The sequence below is a fragment of the Rhinolophus sinicus genome, linkage group LG14 (genome assembly GCF_036562045.2).
Source record: "Rhinolophus sinicus isolate RSC01 linkage group LG14, ASM3656204v1, whole genome shotgun sequence".
Lineage (NCBI taxonomy): Eukaryota > Metazoa > Chordata > Mammalia > Chiroptera > Rhinolophidae > Rhinolophus > Rhinolophus sinicus.
The window spans coordinates 36,094,051-36,111,010 of record NC_133763.1 but is presented as its reverse complement, the minus strand read 5'-3'; the positions used below and the strand labels follow the sequence as shown (position 1 = coordinate 36,111,010).

Genomic DNA, 16,960 nt, shown 5'->3' with positions numbered 1-16,960 from the left:
GAAAAACATTTTAATTACCACCACACATTCAAAACAAAACATTTTAATTACCACCTAGACATAAAGTCTGTGCACACACTGTCAGTGGTACATTTCTTATCATAGCCATCACTACCCAAGGTAGAGGGACCAAGAGCATCAGGGAGAGGCAAGGATGGTTGTGCACCTCCCCACCCCTCTTCACCCCACCCCCAGCAGGCTCAGGACAACTGGGAACTTGCTAGAAGCATAAGAGCATGAACTCCAGGGCCCACTGCCTGTGGCTTGAATCCAGGTTCAGCAACTTACTAGGCTCAATGACTTTAGGCACTATTTACCCTCTCAAGACCTCAGTTTCCTCAACTGTGAAGTGGTGATAATAATAGCACCTAACTCTTAGAGTTGTTCTGAAGATTAACTGAGTTAATGTGTGTAAAGCACATAGAACGCTGCCTGGCACAGGATTATAAATGTTAGTTGTTATTTATATTCCCATAATGAAATTTGTCTCTGAATTCAACCAGATCTCTTCTGTCTATACCATAACAATTTATAATGAGAGCTGAGGTAATAAATGATGACCCTACGGCTCTATAAGATCATATATATGTGTACATGCGCTTAAGTGGCATTCACCTTTCCATTAAATTAACCTACTTGCTACATATTAAATTTGAAATAAAAAATGAAAAGATTTCTTCTCACTTTCATCTAACCTAAATACTCCATTCCCACAAATATAATATTTCCAGGCAAGAGAAGTTTTTCTGTGTTTCAACGATGCCCTACGTTCACATTTTGACTCAAACTTATGCTACAGACTACATAAAAGAAATCATTCCTCTATAAATTATCCAAAAGTTCCCAGTGTCATTCATATCAGGCTGCTTCAATACAGTTTAAATGAAAGTTGAATGTTGTAAATTATTTAAATCTTCAAGTTAGCTAATTAGTCCTCATTAGAGGCTGCTCATTCTTCCATGTTAAAACAGTTGGTAAAATTCTTCAAATCACTACAGAAACTGCTCAATATTCAGTCTGTAGAGTATGCCCATGAAGCCTTCTCTCCTGCATTTTCAGTACCCTTCCTTTGCAAACACAAGAAATGAAAATGAACAAGACTGAAAATGAAGACCCTCTACAGCAAACTGGGCATTAATAACCCTACACCATCGTCACCATTAGGAGGGGCATACAAAGGTTATAACAACTGTCATATTTCATTTTGCTAACTTTTGAGCCAAAAAAATTTGAGCCAAGTTTCTAAAAGTAAGCCTGTATTTGGATTACGGGGCCCAATTCCAAAACCAAGTTGTGCATTATTTGTAGCTTAATCAAAGACAGATAAATCTGTGAAAGGCTCCCTTTTTATGGGCTATTTTTGTCCCACAAGTGTGTTAGCCTATACTCGGATTTTAATTCTGATCTATGAAATCATAACCCAAAGACAAACGTATGCTTTCTTATCAACCACATTTTACTAAGACTGCTCAGACCTTTCTGCTAACATTAAGTTCTATTTGTAAATCAAGCAGAAAATTCAGACTTTCATTGCTAATAAACAGCATTACCTCATGAGGCCACTTCATTAAATTTTCTCCACCGGCTTCTCAGTAGGTTGCCTCTTCATTCATGGAGCGCTATCGCCCTTTTATAACTAAATAAAAATCTGCACAAAGTATAGCTGTATCCAGAATACCCACAGCCTAATATTTAGAGCCTACTTCTTGATTCAAAAATAATAGTTGCATTTCCAAGGTAATAATTTAGCCAGAAAAGCAGCATTCATTCATTTATACATTTTGCAAATAAGTATACAGGAACAGGGCTGAACAAGGCCCTGTGTGACCATGTACATTAATATATTCCTTTCCCTAGACTTGTACATTATGACAGTCAAGACTGTTCTTGCCACAAGCCATCCTCCACAGATAGAAGCCACGTTACTAACATGTCTTTCTAAGGGCTTTGCAGTCTCTCATAAACTTCTCAAAAGTGGAGCTGATGAGATGGATTCCACTGCTTCTGTCCCTCTCCACTGTCCTCTCTCTCCTCCAGTGTTTGTCCACGTCTTTGGCGGCTTATTCGCACCTCGCTCCCTTTCTCCTTTCACCTTGGCCCCGCCTATGAAAAACACCTTGATGTCTTCACTTTCTCCCCAGACATCCCATCATTCTCACAGCATTATCATCTCTTTGGGGAAAACTTGCAAACTCAAGAACTTCAAATGTATGTGATATCCCTTAAATTCCTTAAGTTCAACCTAACCCAAATGGAATGTCTCATCTCCCCACTAAAGCCAATCTTTCTGCCCTACTGCCTGTTTCACTTAATGGCTCCAGTAGGCTCACCATGACCCACGCTGTCTTAAGGAGTTCTTTGACTCCTCTTTTCCCTCAGCACCCCACCAACCCACCCACCCGATCTGTTACCACGTCACATGGATTCAGCTCTCTTCTTTCCACTACCATTACTGCCAATCCTAATCTAGGCACTTATTTCTTGCCCCTAAACATTCTAGAATTTTTCTAAGTCGGCTTCTACCTCCTGTCTAATCATCTTACATGATGCTATCATACTAATTTTTGAGAAAGGATATATGTACTCCAAAACCAGAGGGCTTGGTTTCATATTCCAGCTTGGTTACTTCTTACTTCTGTGAGTTTGGGCAAGTTACCTAACCTCTCTGTGCCTTGCTCTCATCATTTGCACACTAAGGATGATCCGAGTACCTGCTTCATAGGACTGTTGTGAAAATAAAATGAATTAATAGTTGTGGAGCTCCTGGAACAGCATCTGGCATGCATTTAAATGTTTGCCATTACTTGCAGTTGGCACAGACTAGTCATTCCATGGCCTGCCCCAAAGCTTTCAAGAAAGTCCCATGGCATTCTAAGGACACCGTGGTCCCTTGCCCTGGCATTCAATCTGTCCTCAACTGACCTTTCAGCTTCAGACTGCCATCCTCCTATGGTCTGCAGGCTACCTGGGGGACAGAGCCCCCCTCCTTATCCTTGCTCTTCTCATTTCTGGGACCTTTCCTTTCACATCTCTGCCTGATAAGACTCTGGCTCACCTTCAAGCCAACTTGAACTCGTCCATGAAGCTTTTTCTGAACCCTCACTTAGATGTGTTCCCACCTGCCTATGAATTCCTCCTAGCACAGGGGTCATGTTTCTCTTACAGCAGTTATCTTTTCTATGCCTCTAATTCCGGTCATGTCATTCTCCCTCGAGCCTTAGAGCTCCTTGAAGGTAGTATGTGTATCCATCATCATTGTATTCTCTGTATCATCTAGCCCCCTGTAATATTTTGGGGTAACAAGAAAGATGGATTTGTGGGTGATCAGAACCATAGCCACCTCTGTGGTATGGTAGCTGGGCAAGTCCAAACGAAATGCTCTGCCCATACTGGAGCCCTCATCATAGTTCCAAGTGATATCAAAACTCACAATATAGGTTGGATGGTCTCTCTGGCAAGTCTTTCTTCACAAGACACCAGAAACACAGTAGAATAAATCTAAGAGGAAAGTGATTTGTAGCCCCATCCTAAAATGCCAACATCAAAGTCACACCAAAAATGTTCCTTATCTATCAATACTAGAATCCAAAAACCATTGAGCACTGTGTTTAATTGGCTAAATGTAATTTCCTGCTAGATCTACCATCGTGCAATCCCAAGAAAAGCAATTCAGACCTTGGTGACTGGAGCTTGTTCAGAAACACACGAACAACCTCTGGCACATCAGTCACTGCAGAATTAAACATAATGGCACATACAGCCCCTACCCTCAGACTCACGAGAGGTCCCCAAACCCTAAACTCACCAAAAGAAAGCCACAACAATGCACATCCCCAACAATAGAGTGAACACTCAATAAATACCGCAGGCAGTGACATCATCCAGGTACATGGGGTCAGGGAACTGGCCACACTTTACTCCATTCAGTCTAGGAGAGCTGTAACCTGACACCGGGGTAGAGACCTCTTTGCTACAGGAACTCTGGGCATTCATGAGCGGCAGCAAAGGGCTCTTTCATTCCCACTTTCATTTCAGCCATTCAAGAAGCACCCTACTCCCAGCTCCACTAAGAAATGTCCTGAAGACATCAGATTCAAGAATCCCTATGATGAAGTGACAACTAAAGATTGTTTTCCCTCAAATGAAACATGTGGTCTTGAAGGTCGAGAATTCTCTCACTCTTTGCATGAATGCCTGGTGGTACCTACAAATCCTTAGGCAGAACTGCCCAAATCTCATTTAACAGGTCAAGTGCTAAGAAATTTACTAGAGTGACTATGGCTCATGTAATTATGTTCATTTAATTGCAGATTAGGTAAGACTACAAGAAAGTAAAATTAAATGTCAAAGTTAGAGTATATTAAACTCTGTAACACTAGCTCTTTTAATAAAAGGACATAATCAGACTTCTGATTCCTTATTTGTTGCTTTTATTAAACAGAGATTTATCTCTAATTAAACTTTTACTATTCTTAACTTATTAAGATATCTTTTTCCTGTAGACTAATGATCCTTCACAGAAAAGAGTTCCACACTCTTATCTTACCCTCTCAAATCCTAATCCCACAGAAGCAAAGTAACCAAAGAGAGTAAATCAGCACGCCTATACCATTCCTCAAAGGCAAAGGAAATAACACTGTGAAGTTTGGAGCACCAAAAAAAAAATAACTTAGGATTTTTTCATACAGGTAAAATCTTACTCATAGATAGGATTTAAATACAGCTATCTCCAGATAAATGTGTCCCACTTTCCAAAACAAGAGCTACACAAACAAAAAACATCCTGAGAGACAACAAAAGACTTGCGAACTGTAAAGCTGAAGCATCTGTAATACACACACTGTCCTGGACTCTGTGGGTGCTCCATAAACACTCAGTGACTGATTCATAGGCCATTAAGAGTCTGGCAAGGGCGTTGTGTGTCTCCAGGGTCCTGCTCTGGGAGTGTTAGGAATCCAGTTTCAGTCTGTTGTGGTGGTAAGAACTAATATAGATAGAGGTCTAAAAGGACTGAGGTGTTGACAGGTTCATATTATGTTAACTTTCCCTGTATCCTTTCCCCAAGCACCTGAGCCTTAAAAAACTGGTAGTTAACTTGCACCATTGGGGGAAAGTGAATAAAACTGCCTTAAAGGTGCATAGCGTTTCCTCACCAAAGAGCGAACAAGCTAAATGGTTGAGAAAAAAAACAAAATAGAAACTTACTTTTCATAGACCAGCTCCTCATCGATGGAGAAATAGTGGGTATTTACTGTGCTTTTTGGTCTATTCCTTAAAGTAGCAAAATATAACCGATCTGAAAGACAAGTTTAAAAGATGGGAAAAAACATATGAGAAGTAGGGAAGCTGGGGGTAAGGGTGGTGATAATACTTAAAAGATCAAAATAACAACTGCTACCCATTATATAAAGAGCCATTAACACGAATTCTCGCAGAAACCTGATCTCTTTCAGAAAGAGACCCCAGCGCACAACAGTTAGAGAGGCAAGAATAGGACCTGACTGAGGGACTCGGTGGGGGGCATAGCTCCCACATCTCCCTTGTTTCTAACCAGTCGGAGCTGACAGAAGCTGGGGGTAGCGGTAGAACTGGAGATGCAAGTTTGGTTCAGAAATCTCCAGCCCTCAGCCGTTGCGGAAGAGAAATAGAGAGGCGAGCCTTCCCCTGCAGCTCCAGAGACCTCAAGAAAAGGCAGGGAGGAGAGACAGCGGGGTGTGATTGGGGGATGTCCTGAATACCGAGGCCAGCAAGTGACTATAAGATAAAGGGGACCTAAAAGATCACCCCGAGCAGAGTCCCCACGAGCTTCTGCGTGCAGAAGCGCGGCAGAAGCTGGTGGTGTCCCAAGAACCGGTGGGGAGGCCATCCAAGGGAGCTGCAGAGGGAAGGAGGGACGCAAGAAAGACAAGAGAAGCCGGAAGCAGGGGGTCCTCGGGGACAGGATAGTAGTAAGAGGGGCTGAGAGCGCGCGCAGCGGCTGCAGGACACTAGGGTTCCCGGGAGAAACCAGGGGCAGTGGCTGGGACGTAGGGGCGAGAAGTGAAGTGTTGGGGGCGAAGGAGGGTTGGAGGAGGCGGGGCAGCTGCTCCTCACCTTTCATGAACTCGCAAGCCCCGATTAGTTCCCCTGACTCCGCTGCCATCTTAAGCGAGATACGCACGGGGGAGGGTGGGTCGTGGCCAGCTGAGGTCACCCGCCCCCGGGGACTTCCCCACTGCCCAGGAGCTGGGGAGCTTGCAGTCCAGAACACCGAGCTGGACAGCGAGAGGCAGCAGGCGCCGACGGCGGAGGCGGCTGGGGGGTCAGAGCGCCGGGCGCCCCGGGGACATTCCGTGGGGAACTCGAGCCCGCTCCGCGCGGGGCGCACACGCCCCGGGCTGTGGCCGCTCGGATTCCGACCCGGCTGTTGCTGGTGCTCCGCCGCCTGGGAAACGCAGACCAGCTCTCACGGCCGGGCACAGTCTTCTCCCGGCTCCCAAAGTGATCATGGAGGAGCAGACGTCTGGCCCCAATCGCGCCCGTGGCTACTCGTGCGGCAGCAGGCAGGACTCTGGTGCCCGCCGGCTGGCAGCAGCTGCTCGGGCTCCTCCTTCGCCACCTCCTTTCAGCAGCAACTCTTCCTCCTCCTCCTCCCCTTGGGTCCGCCCCCAGACCTTTCTCCCCGCCCTCCCTCAGCCCCCTCCACTTTCACGGCTCCGCGGCCATCCCTTAAAGGGACAGCCCCTCTCCTTTCTCAGTGCGGCCCGCACCCGTTACCAGGCGCCGCGCGGGTCGCCAAGAGCCGGTTGCTAAGGCTTTGTTGCGGTCCACCAATTGCGGTACAGGAAGCGGGGCCCTCGGGTCGCAAAAGCCGGGCGGGGCCTCCAGACAAACTTATGAATGAAACGGTGGAGTGGGGAATGGATCGCCTGCAGGGCGCTGCGGCCACTATCAAGGATGTGCCGGCGTCCCTTCCTTTTCTGCACCCACTCCAGATTTTTCATCTCTGCCTCCCATTCTCTCGCTCGCGCCCCACTCACCCACGTTCTTCTAACCTCTTGCATACACGCACACACACACACTCTTAAGGACCTCAGCTCTCGGTGCCCTGCCTTACCTCTAGCTAAGCTTTCAAGCAATCCCCATCCCCACCTCTGATGCATCCCTTTTTATAAAAAATAAAATGAAAAACAAAGCGCTACCTCCTAGCTCAAAAGAACTCGTACTGGTTCCCTCTATACATACTGGACTCTGATATAACTTGTGCTTTGTTCTCAGGGGGGAAAACGTTCCCATCCGGTTTCCCACGTACGATCCGCCGCCACTGGGCGTAAAAATCATCACAAACGCCTAACCTTCATATTGCTCTGGTCCAGCGGGGGGTGGGGAAATGGGGTTGGGGGGGTTGGGAGGGAAGACGAGGCCACCCCGGGGGAGGGAAGGGGAGAGAAGGGGCAAGAAGAGGGGCAGAGGAGAGAGCCCCTTGTCCACGGGGCAAATTAACACAAAACAATTTCTTTACGTCGTCCCGGTTGAAGCGCTGCAGGGAGTGAATCCTCTCAAAGAGGTTTGTTTCTGTGAAGCATCTTGTACTGTCTGAACAACTTTAATGTTGGGTGTCCAAAGGACGTGCCTAATTAGAGGGCCGACTCTTCGATATGAAAATGGCGCTCCAGACCTATCATCAGAAGAGCATGCGCTCTGAGTGGTTCCTCCAGAAACAGGGACTGGCCCCCGCTAGGGGATTCGCGGTGGCCAGTTTACCCGTTGGGAAGAAAGGGGGCGCACGAGTCAAGAATCGATTCCCTGATTTGGGAGGAGCGCTCGGAGGTCGGCGAGTCAAGCTCACATCGTTGGTCTTTGCCCCTTAGGCAGCTTTGCTGGCTATCCAAAAAGCTAAACCGACACAGAAAATAATAGACGAATATTTCTTCGACATTAAGAAAAATATTCGGAATATCTCAGTAATTCCAATCGAACATGCCCTTGTAGGATAGTAAAAAGAAAAACTTATCCTGATCTTTAAACTCTAAGGCCAGAACTATACGAATTTAGAGCTGGAAGAATCACTAAAGATCACCTCCTACAATCCCGTCATCTTCACATTAGGAAAAATTATCTCAAAAGAGTTTTTAAAACTGTAAAAGTCCTAAAAGGATGAGTTGTAATGAGGGTTCCCACTCTGTTGAGATGCAGTCCATGTTTTACAGGTCACTGGCCTTGGTTATAAAGTTCTAAAAGAAGCATCTCTCAAAACACATTGTCCACACTCATACAATTAGGTGAATTTATTTATTCCCCCAAATCTTGATGTCAACAATCAAATTAGCCAATTCAATTTATTTTACTGAAAAATTCTAATTGAGATTTTATATGTAAAAGATACAGAAAAGCAAAGTGTATGAATGCCTCAAAAAACTTACCCACTTTGTTTAAAAAGCTAAATTAATTCAATGATAGCTATCTTTTTCTAAATTTGCTGATTTAAAATTCGTATAGAATCTAAATCCGTTTAACAAATTTCCTAAAATTTTTTCATATCAGTGTTGCATTAGAAAAACTACATTAGAAAAAGAAATTCAAGTTCTCATTCAACAAATAAATTTTTCTCAAAATAAATAGTCTAATGAAAAGAACTCTAAATCTATACTTTCAGAGAAGGCCGATTTAATTGAACAACCTCTTGTTATTTTCTAAAATGAATTTATGAAAACATTTTATGTCATATAATTCTCCTGCTTAAACATTTGGTCATGAGGAGTGAATTATGACCTAAATAAACAAAAGTCCTTAAAATTAAGAACTCAAAATGGAAGCTTATTTTTCCTTAGCATATTTATAATATGAATATTATAATAAAATTTTTGAAATTATAATATTCATTTTGAAGACTCTAGAAGTAATGTTTATTTAATGTTGCATGAAAGGAAAATAAGTGATTGTTAGCATAATCAAAGCTCTCTAAATCAAAACCTGCACAATCTAAATGGTATAGAAAATTCTACAAGAAAAATTGTGAACAAGATAGGGCACACATAGCAAATATACATGTCAAGGTTCTAATGAGATCATAAAGCACTTTATTCTGTCAATTATCATGGTCAGAATTCCTACTGGTTGTAGTTTCATAATAAAGTCGTGATTTCACAGTCTATGGAGGAAGATAATGGAAGAAATTTCTTCCCAATCACCCGAGTTAATATAAACGTTAGGAATTGACTTTTACTTTAAACAACAATAAAGAAAGGAGTTTCACACACAAAGGAAATAGTAAGAGAATTAAGATGTACTCAACTGCAGAAAAGAGAGGTAATGTTATACATAGAAATTTAAGTTAAGTGTAGAAGTGTCTCAAGTTTGAAAATGACAACATTTGATCCAACTCAGCAAACGTTACTTGAATCCTACCCCTGACGCCCTGAGAGGCAGTACGCTGCCTGTGCTTGTGTACCACTAGAGCTAGAAAATTCATTACTAGAGGCCACTCTGAAATATGTCACCATCCTCTCATTCTAATTCTGCACCTTGAGCCTGTACTGAACACCTTTAGTCACTCTTGCACATGACAACTCTTCAAAAATGCACCTCCCTTGGACCACTTCCACCCCTAAGTCTACCCCACATTAAAATCCCCATTTTCTTCAACGTTTTCTAAAATTACATGACTTCCAGCCCCCTTGCTATCTAGTCACTCTCTTCTCCAGTTTGTCTATATTTTGTCATAAAGTGTGTCCCAGAACTGAACGTAAGCCTGTGGTGGTGGCCTTGGTGTGACCAGTTCTGGTATGAAAAAAGCACTGATGGAAGACTCAGATGGGAACAAAAGCAATAAAAAAACATAAGAAAGCTAAGTTTTATCATTTAGCTGCATGAAAAAAAGGAAAATAAATACTCTCTTATTGGAAGAGGTTAAGGAAAAAGTTGCTCAGGATAGTCAAAGGCCTGACAGCTCTTTCACTTACATATTCTATTCTTTTAAAATTATCATGTCTCAGGATGTATCATTAAAACATGCTCTTTTTGTTGTTTGTTCAGTCATGATGATGTTATCCAAACAAGTAAAAGAAAATATCCAATATGTACTTTGTATTCTTTCTAAAAATTAATTTTCAGTTTAACTATGGAAACAAGGAACAGTAGAAACCTGCACTACGAGTAATTTGAAATTCACAGTAAGTTGAATTGTTTACATAGTTTGACAATTAATTCCTTATCTGATGCCAAAAATAAGTTAAAGCAGCTTTTAGTAAAATATATATACAAAAAAAGTTATTACAGTTAAAAAAAATACAAAAACTATGTGGACAGTGTGGCTCGTGATATAGCTGCCCAGAAATACTAAGATCTGGGCCTAACTCAGCCATATTCTGCATCACATTAATCACCACTGCCTGTTTAAGAATTCCAAACCAGAATCAAAGATAGTAAGACCCAGTACTAAGAACAGCTATTTCCAGTTTTCAAATAGACTCCATGGAGCCCAAGGTAGCAGAGGCCCTACCAGACTAGGTTTTGCCTATTTAATATACTTTATTTGTAAAAGATTATGTGGCAAAATAGAGGAAAGAAAACAAGAAGAAACTGAGGTCCATAGTGGAGAATTGATTTTCCAAAGTCACATAGCTGATTGGTGGTAGAAATAAGACCAATATTCATTATTTGCTCTAATAGCAACAATCTTGTCTCAACTTTCTCCTAACTTAGTTTATCTTACATTGTTTAGCTCATAGGTTCTTAAGCTTTTGAGATGATAAAATATCAAGCAATAATATATATGTACAATAACTATTTTCTTCAAAATTTTAGAGAAAATATTGAAATAATTTGAACTCAGAATGAAAAATGAAAGATGTCACATTATCTGCCACTGCTATTGTCATGGCATCAGTAAAAATTTGAATTATTTTTCCATCCCTGTGACTTATTAATAATATACCAGAGTTCTATAGAACACAGCTTAAGAAATACTGGTTTAGTGAACATTAAATTTAAAAAATTCAATGATCATCTCATCCTTGACCAATGCAGCCAGTAAAGAATGATGTAGTTTTAGGTGGTAAAAGAGTTCCATGGCTAGTTCTATATACTTAATAATGCTCAATTTATTGGCTACATTTTTCAAATAGGCTAATAATTCAACACAGTTTTCAAATTTACAGAATTTATCCATCTACATTTATTTGTCATTCCTACTCTTTGTGGAGAATTAAAAAATGAACATTTTCTTCTCAAAAAATATATAAAATAATATTCCTTACACCACTTTTCACCCCATCACCACTATCTCAGCTACCACCACCTATTACCATCACCCTACTGAGAAATATCATTAGTGAGCTACACATTTTAACCTCAAGTTTCCATGTTCATTCCCACATGCACATTTATACATGTCTCAACTATACTCTGTGCATATTTCTATCAGGAAAATAATAACAGTTAATGGTTACATTTTATTGAAAACCTGTGAGATAGGTATTATTATTATTTCCACTTTATAGATGAGAAAACTGCCACAAAACAGATACTCAATAAATGTTTGAAAAATGAATAAATAAATGAGTAATTAAAATGCTGGGAGATGAACTTATGTGAATCATTTGGATATATAAATCAGTTCCTTTGCAGCCTGGAGTTTGTGGAAAACACACTGGATTTTAAATCAGAAGCCTGGGTTTCAAGCAACACTCTATCACCAACTGTATGCATTGTCTTAGACTGTTTCCTCTGGCTTTAAATAGGGATTGTAATAATTTCTAACTCACAGGAATAATAACTGAATTAAATAAGAGTGCCATGCTAGTGTTTCATTGTACACAAATATTTATTATTAATATTAAAGCCTATAGTAAATACTAAATTGTTTCCAAAATCTGATTTTCTCAAGTCTCAAATTACTATATCTATTTAGACCTAGGTATTGTTACTTAATTTACTCCTCCTTAACAACATAAGCAGAATATACACTCACAGAGAAGCTCTTTTTATCAACTGAAGACAACTCCATAGGGTACAAAGGAATGTCGTATTCCATTTCTGATTGCCTGTGGCCATGGTATTGTCTCTAGGGTGCGATAGGAACAATGACCACATTCAGGCATCCTAAGTGGACTCCTAAATTCCCTTGCTCTGGTTCTCGTTCTTTTAATCATTCTGTTCCAGAAGACTGGTACACAAATGTTGTTGTTCCCTGTGATTTCCATGGCGACCCTTGATACCTCTTTGGAATTCTAGGTTTTCTGGTGCCGAAATTCCAGGAGAAAGTAATATATTCAGTAACCTAACAGGAGACCTTTGGTTTCCATGTTTTCAACCACAAAATGCTCCACAATTAGTGAATGGATTCCTGATGGTTGTTCTTGCTGTTGCTGTTATTAACACCTGTAATTGTATTGATTCCCATGAGAAAAAACACACTTTGTATCTTCCATGTATCAAGCCTTCCTGCATAAGGAGTCTATGTTATTCTTCAGATGATATCTAATGTATAATTTGGATTTGATAATGCAGGAAAATAGTGATATGAGTAATCTAACACAACACACACACACACACACACACACACACACACATACATGTTTCTGCTAATCCTAAAATATATTATACATATCTTACTTCTGGAGCAAGCGGGCTCCATAAGTAAGATAGATGATTGTAGGAGTCACAGTGAAACGAATGGGGAAGGCCATGGACATTAGTGCCTAAGGGCTGATATGAGGCCCAATCTCCAGTTACTAGCTGGTGTTCAGTGTGAAGCCTTTTCTGTGAGTATTTCTGGGTGATATAAGAGGCCCACCAAGCTCCATGTAAAAATTTCAGAAGAGGCCCTTAGTAACCTTTAGTAACCTTTTGTTACTAAAAATAAACTATCAGTGATGAATGGATTTATAAAAGAGTTAGTTGATGAGAAAGCAAATTAAAAGTTTATACTTCAGTTTTTGGGGCACTGATATTTTCTTTGAATGAAATATAATGAGATAGAGTTAACAGAATAGAGGCTAAGGTAGTATTTCGGAACTCTGTGATGAAATTGGATCACAGGATATTTTTGGATAAATATTTTCGACAATATTGGTACTGAAATGACCATACAAAAAATTTGAAATATGGAAAACAATTTTCGAACTGGAGGACTGTTCAATAAATTACATCAGGATAATTTATTAGAAATATGGGGAGAAGTAATTTAAATATCTCACCCACATGTGAATGAATTCCACATGAGTGAAAGATTTCAATAATTTAAAAATCAAAGTTGATTTAATTATTTAAGTATTGATTAATTATTTATCCAATCAGTTCAGGAGGGGAAAGCTTAGACCCAATAAAAGGAACTGAAAAGGAAAAGATCAACAGATTCGACTACGTTAAAAACTTAACCAAAATGAAAGGTAAGCATCAAAACAGAGAACATATTTTTGGGAAATCTGACAATAATGAGCTGTTATGTTTTGTGTAGAAAATGTATACCAATATAAAAGAAATCACAACTATCACAACAAACTAAAGGGTGCAGACAACAATTTACAAAAGAAGAAATTAAGCTTGCAAACGCCATGTGGTAAAAGTTCTCAGTAATCAAAGAAATAGAAATTTAAACAGTGGACCGTCTCTGTTTTTAATACAATAAATTAGAAAAAAGAAAAAGGTTAATGTTTAATATTATAGTTCATGTAATAAATTAACTATCTTGCAATAGTCAAAGTAATAATTAGGAAGATCACGTAAATGAATATACATAGAAGATAATTTGTAATAGTGGTTATTATTTTTGAACACCTATTATGTTCCAGACTGTATTACAAGCCTTTCACATATGTTGTCATTTAATCACAATATTTAATCATACAGAATCATTTTCAGATGGTGATATAAGGCTCATAGTTGTTCAAGTGTGCCCCAAACTCAATAGTTAATGAATCTGAAACTGAAATCTAGATATGACTGTCCCCCAAAGCACATAACCTTAACCATTATATTGTCACACTCTGTATCAAGTGCTATGTTAAGGTTTTAAAAAGATATTATTAAAAACTGTAGGGGGGCGGACGGGTGGCTCAGGTGGTTGGAGCACTTCGCTCCTAATGCCAAGGTCGCAGGTTAGATTCCCACATGGGCCAGTGAGCTGCGCCCTCTACAGCTAAGATTGTGAATAACAGTTCTCGCTGGAGCTGGGTGGCCCTGAGCAGTCGGGAGGTTGGCCTGAGCTACCACTGGCTGCTGTGTGCCATCATGAGCGCCCAGCCGGTGGCCAGAGTGAGCGGCCGGCAGCCATCATGAGCGGCCGGCAGCCGGTGAGAGCTGTTGTGAGTGGCCTACCAACAGCTGGCCAACCGACTGCCTTAGCCAAGGGGAGAACAAGGCTCATAATACCAGCATGGACCAGGGAGCTGCGCCCTACACAACTAGACTGAGAAACACCGCCTTGAACTGAAGTGGGGGGGGGGGGGCAGAAAAAAGGGGAGAAAAATTATGTGTATATGCTTTAAATAGGAAAATGAAAAAACATTTAGAAAGATGACTGAAAGAGAATACATCGAAATGGTAACATTCATATGGACAGATTACAGGTGATTCGTATATTATATACTGTTCTATTATGTATTATTTTATGAATAAAAAGGTTTTATAAAGAACAACGGCCTTGGTTTTAGAAAACATAGTACATTACCCAGTTTATCTCAGGTCCTATTCTAAAACTTGACAAAAATAATACACTGAAAAAAAGCTCTACGTGCCCATTTCATTTATGAACTTACTTATGGTTTTAAATATAACTGTAAACATAAAATCATGCATTTCATTTGAAGACTAGCTCATCTTGGTTAAACTATGGAAACAGTTGTTTATTTAGGACAGTGGGTTATATGGGACATATTTTTTTCACATTTTCTTTAGTGTTGTTTATAAGGTTATTTTAAAAATAAGTAAAAATTAAACTAATGTACAAAAAATTTTAAGATGCAGCCAAGAATGAAGGTTCAGATTCTCCAATATTCTATGTCTTTGTATAAAATGTCAGCAATAGCATATTGCACCACACGCAATGAGTCCCAGATGCAAGTGAGAAACACCATACATTACCAAGCACTTCCCTTCCCTTCAAAAACCTGGAACCTGGCTTTGTTACTTGGTCAACCTCACCATTGTTTCCTCTTTCCTTTATGCTGAATTCTCATGCCCCCCTCCATAGACTTCCCCACTAGTTCATTAGATATACACAAGCACATATGAATCCCAATGGTGGGCATGGTTTATGCACAAACTGATACGCGATAATTCAGGAAAGAAATAATGAGGGTAAATGACAGTGGGCATAAAGAGAAGGTCAAATTCAAGATATCTTCAGGAAGTGTAATTAACAGGACATGCAAAACAGAGGTATGTAGAAGTTGAGGAGGGAAAGGGAGAACCAAGGGTAACTCCTAGAATTGGGACTCTTTCACTGGCTGGATAGTGATGCTATTTTCTACAGGATGTTCATGGGTGGGGGAAAGGGGGAATGAGCTCAGTTTGTGTTATCAGAATTTGAAGTATTTGCTGGACAATGAGATGGAAACAGTACATATTAAGTACTTGAATATATAGACCTGAAACTCAGGTGAGGTGGTTGGGCTTGACTGACCAGTGTGAGACTCTCCAAAGAATAGGCATAGTATACACTGCAGGATAAGCATAATGAGGTGATAAAGAGCATGGCCTCTGGTGACAGACTCACGGAGTCCAAGTCCTGGCCCCTCCACTCACCACTTTGAGCAAATAACTAACCTCTCTGTGTCTCAGTTTCCTAGTCCATAAAATGGGAAAAAATAAGAGTACCTACTTCTTAACACCATAAAGCTGAAACCATTTGTTTGTAAAGTGCTTAAAGCAGTGTACAGCACATAGTAAACATCATATACATGTTTTTCAAATAAAAATTGTCTCCAAGGAAGCGCGTATGGAGCGAGAGTTGAAGAGAACCATAATTAGCCATGAGGAATACCAACATTTTAAGGTGTGGGTAGAGGAAGAGGTACTCTTGAAAGAGAATGAGAAACTCCAGATAGGTTTTCTTTTCCCATAAGACACCAAAACTGAGACATTGAGACATAGAGGAGATAAGAGAATTGGGGCTTAATGCCTGGTGCCAGATTCTCTACAACTTTAAAGGGCCAGCTCCCAAATGGTATAAGTATAAAAAGTTTAAGTTCTATAGGAGAGAGAAGAAAAGTATGTCTTTAGATACATTAAAGAAAAGTATCTACTATCCTTTTTCTACTTTTGAAAGTTATCGAGTTTGCTGCATTAAGAAAAATCACAGGTTCTCAGGAGGAATATAGCTACTCCAACCATAAAATAATCTATTTCTTACATTCTAGGTTGAATAACTAATTCAAAAAGTGTTCCAAAAGGAAAATCACTTAAGAGCACTGAGTATTACTGTCTAATGAAAAATTAACTAGACTTTACATAATTAGAAACCACAGATACAGAAGGAATACGTGGCATGAAGTCGGACTTTTACTCTCATCCCAAGTCCAGCAATGCTCGTTGCGTGCTCATGCTTTCAAAATGCAAGAAACGTGCCTTTTAAAATGAATTTAGGTTTTGGTAGTTCTCACCTGTTTCTACTCACACCTTTCTGACGTGAAATATGTGGAGGGTTTTCACACCAAGCAATTCTCCATTTCTCTACAGACACCAATGAGGTATTCTACAGTCCAGTTCAGTTCTAACTGTATCTACCTGGAGTTAGCACAGACTCCACGGTTTGCCCCATAAGACTGCCTCTATTTCAGATGCCAGGTTGCCACATGCACTGCTCACCAACCAGTTATAAATCAATGGTTCCCACAAACCCCTCCTCAGGTCCAATAATTTGCTAGACTAGCTCACAGGACTGAGGAAAACATTTTACTCACTATTACCTGTTTTTCATAAAGGATACAACTCAGGAACAGCCAAACGGAAGAAATGCATTAAGACACAGCATGGGGAA

At 40.3% G+C, this 16,960-nt stretch overlaps 1 protein-coding gene across 2 annotated transcripts in view; it reads right to left on the bottom strand.

Annotated features, from left to right (window-relative positions):
• CDC14A (cell division cycle 14A) overlaps positions 1-6,603 on the bottom strand; it is a 135,026-nt gene extending 128,423 nt beyond the window's left edge. The window contains exons 1-2 of one of the 2 annotated variants that reach the window (XM_019747037.2): positions 6,094-6,603; positions 5,206-5,296 (exon numbers count right to left, since the gene is read on the bottom strand). In XM_019747037.2, the coding sequence (XP_019602596.2) occupies positions 5,206-5,296; positions 6,094-6,142 (140 nt within the window). In that variant the 5' untranslated portion in view covers positions 6,143-6,603. The remainder of the gene's footprint in view (positions 1-5,205; positions 5,297-6,093) is intronic. The other variant, XM_074318476.1, reaches the window with a different exon arrangement.
• Between the last annotated feature and the right edge of the window lie 10,357 nt (positions 6,604-16,960).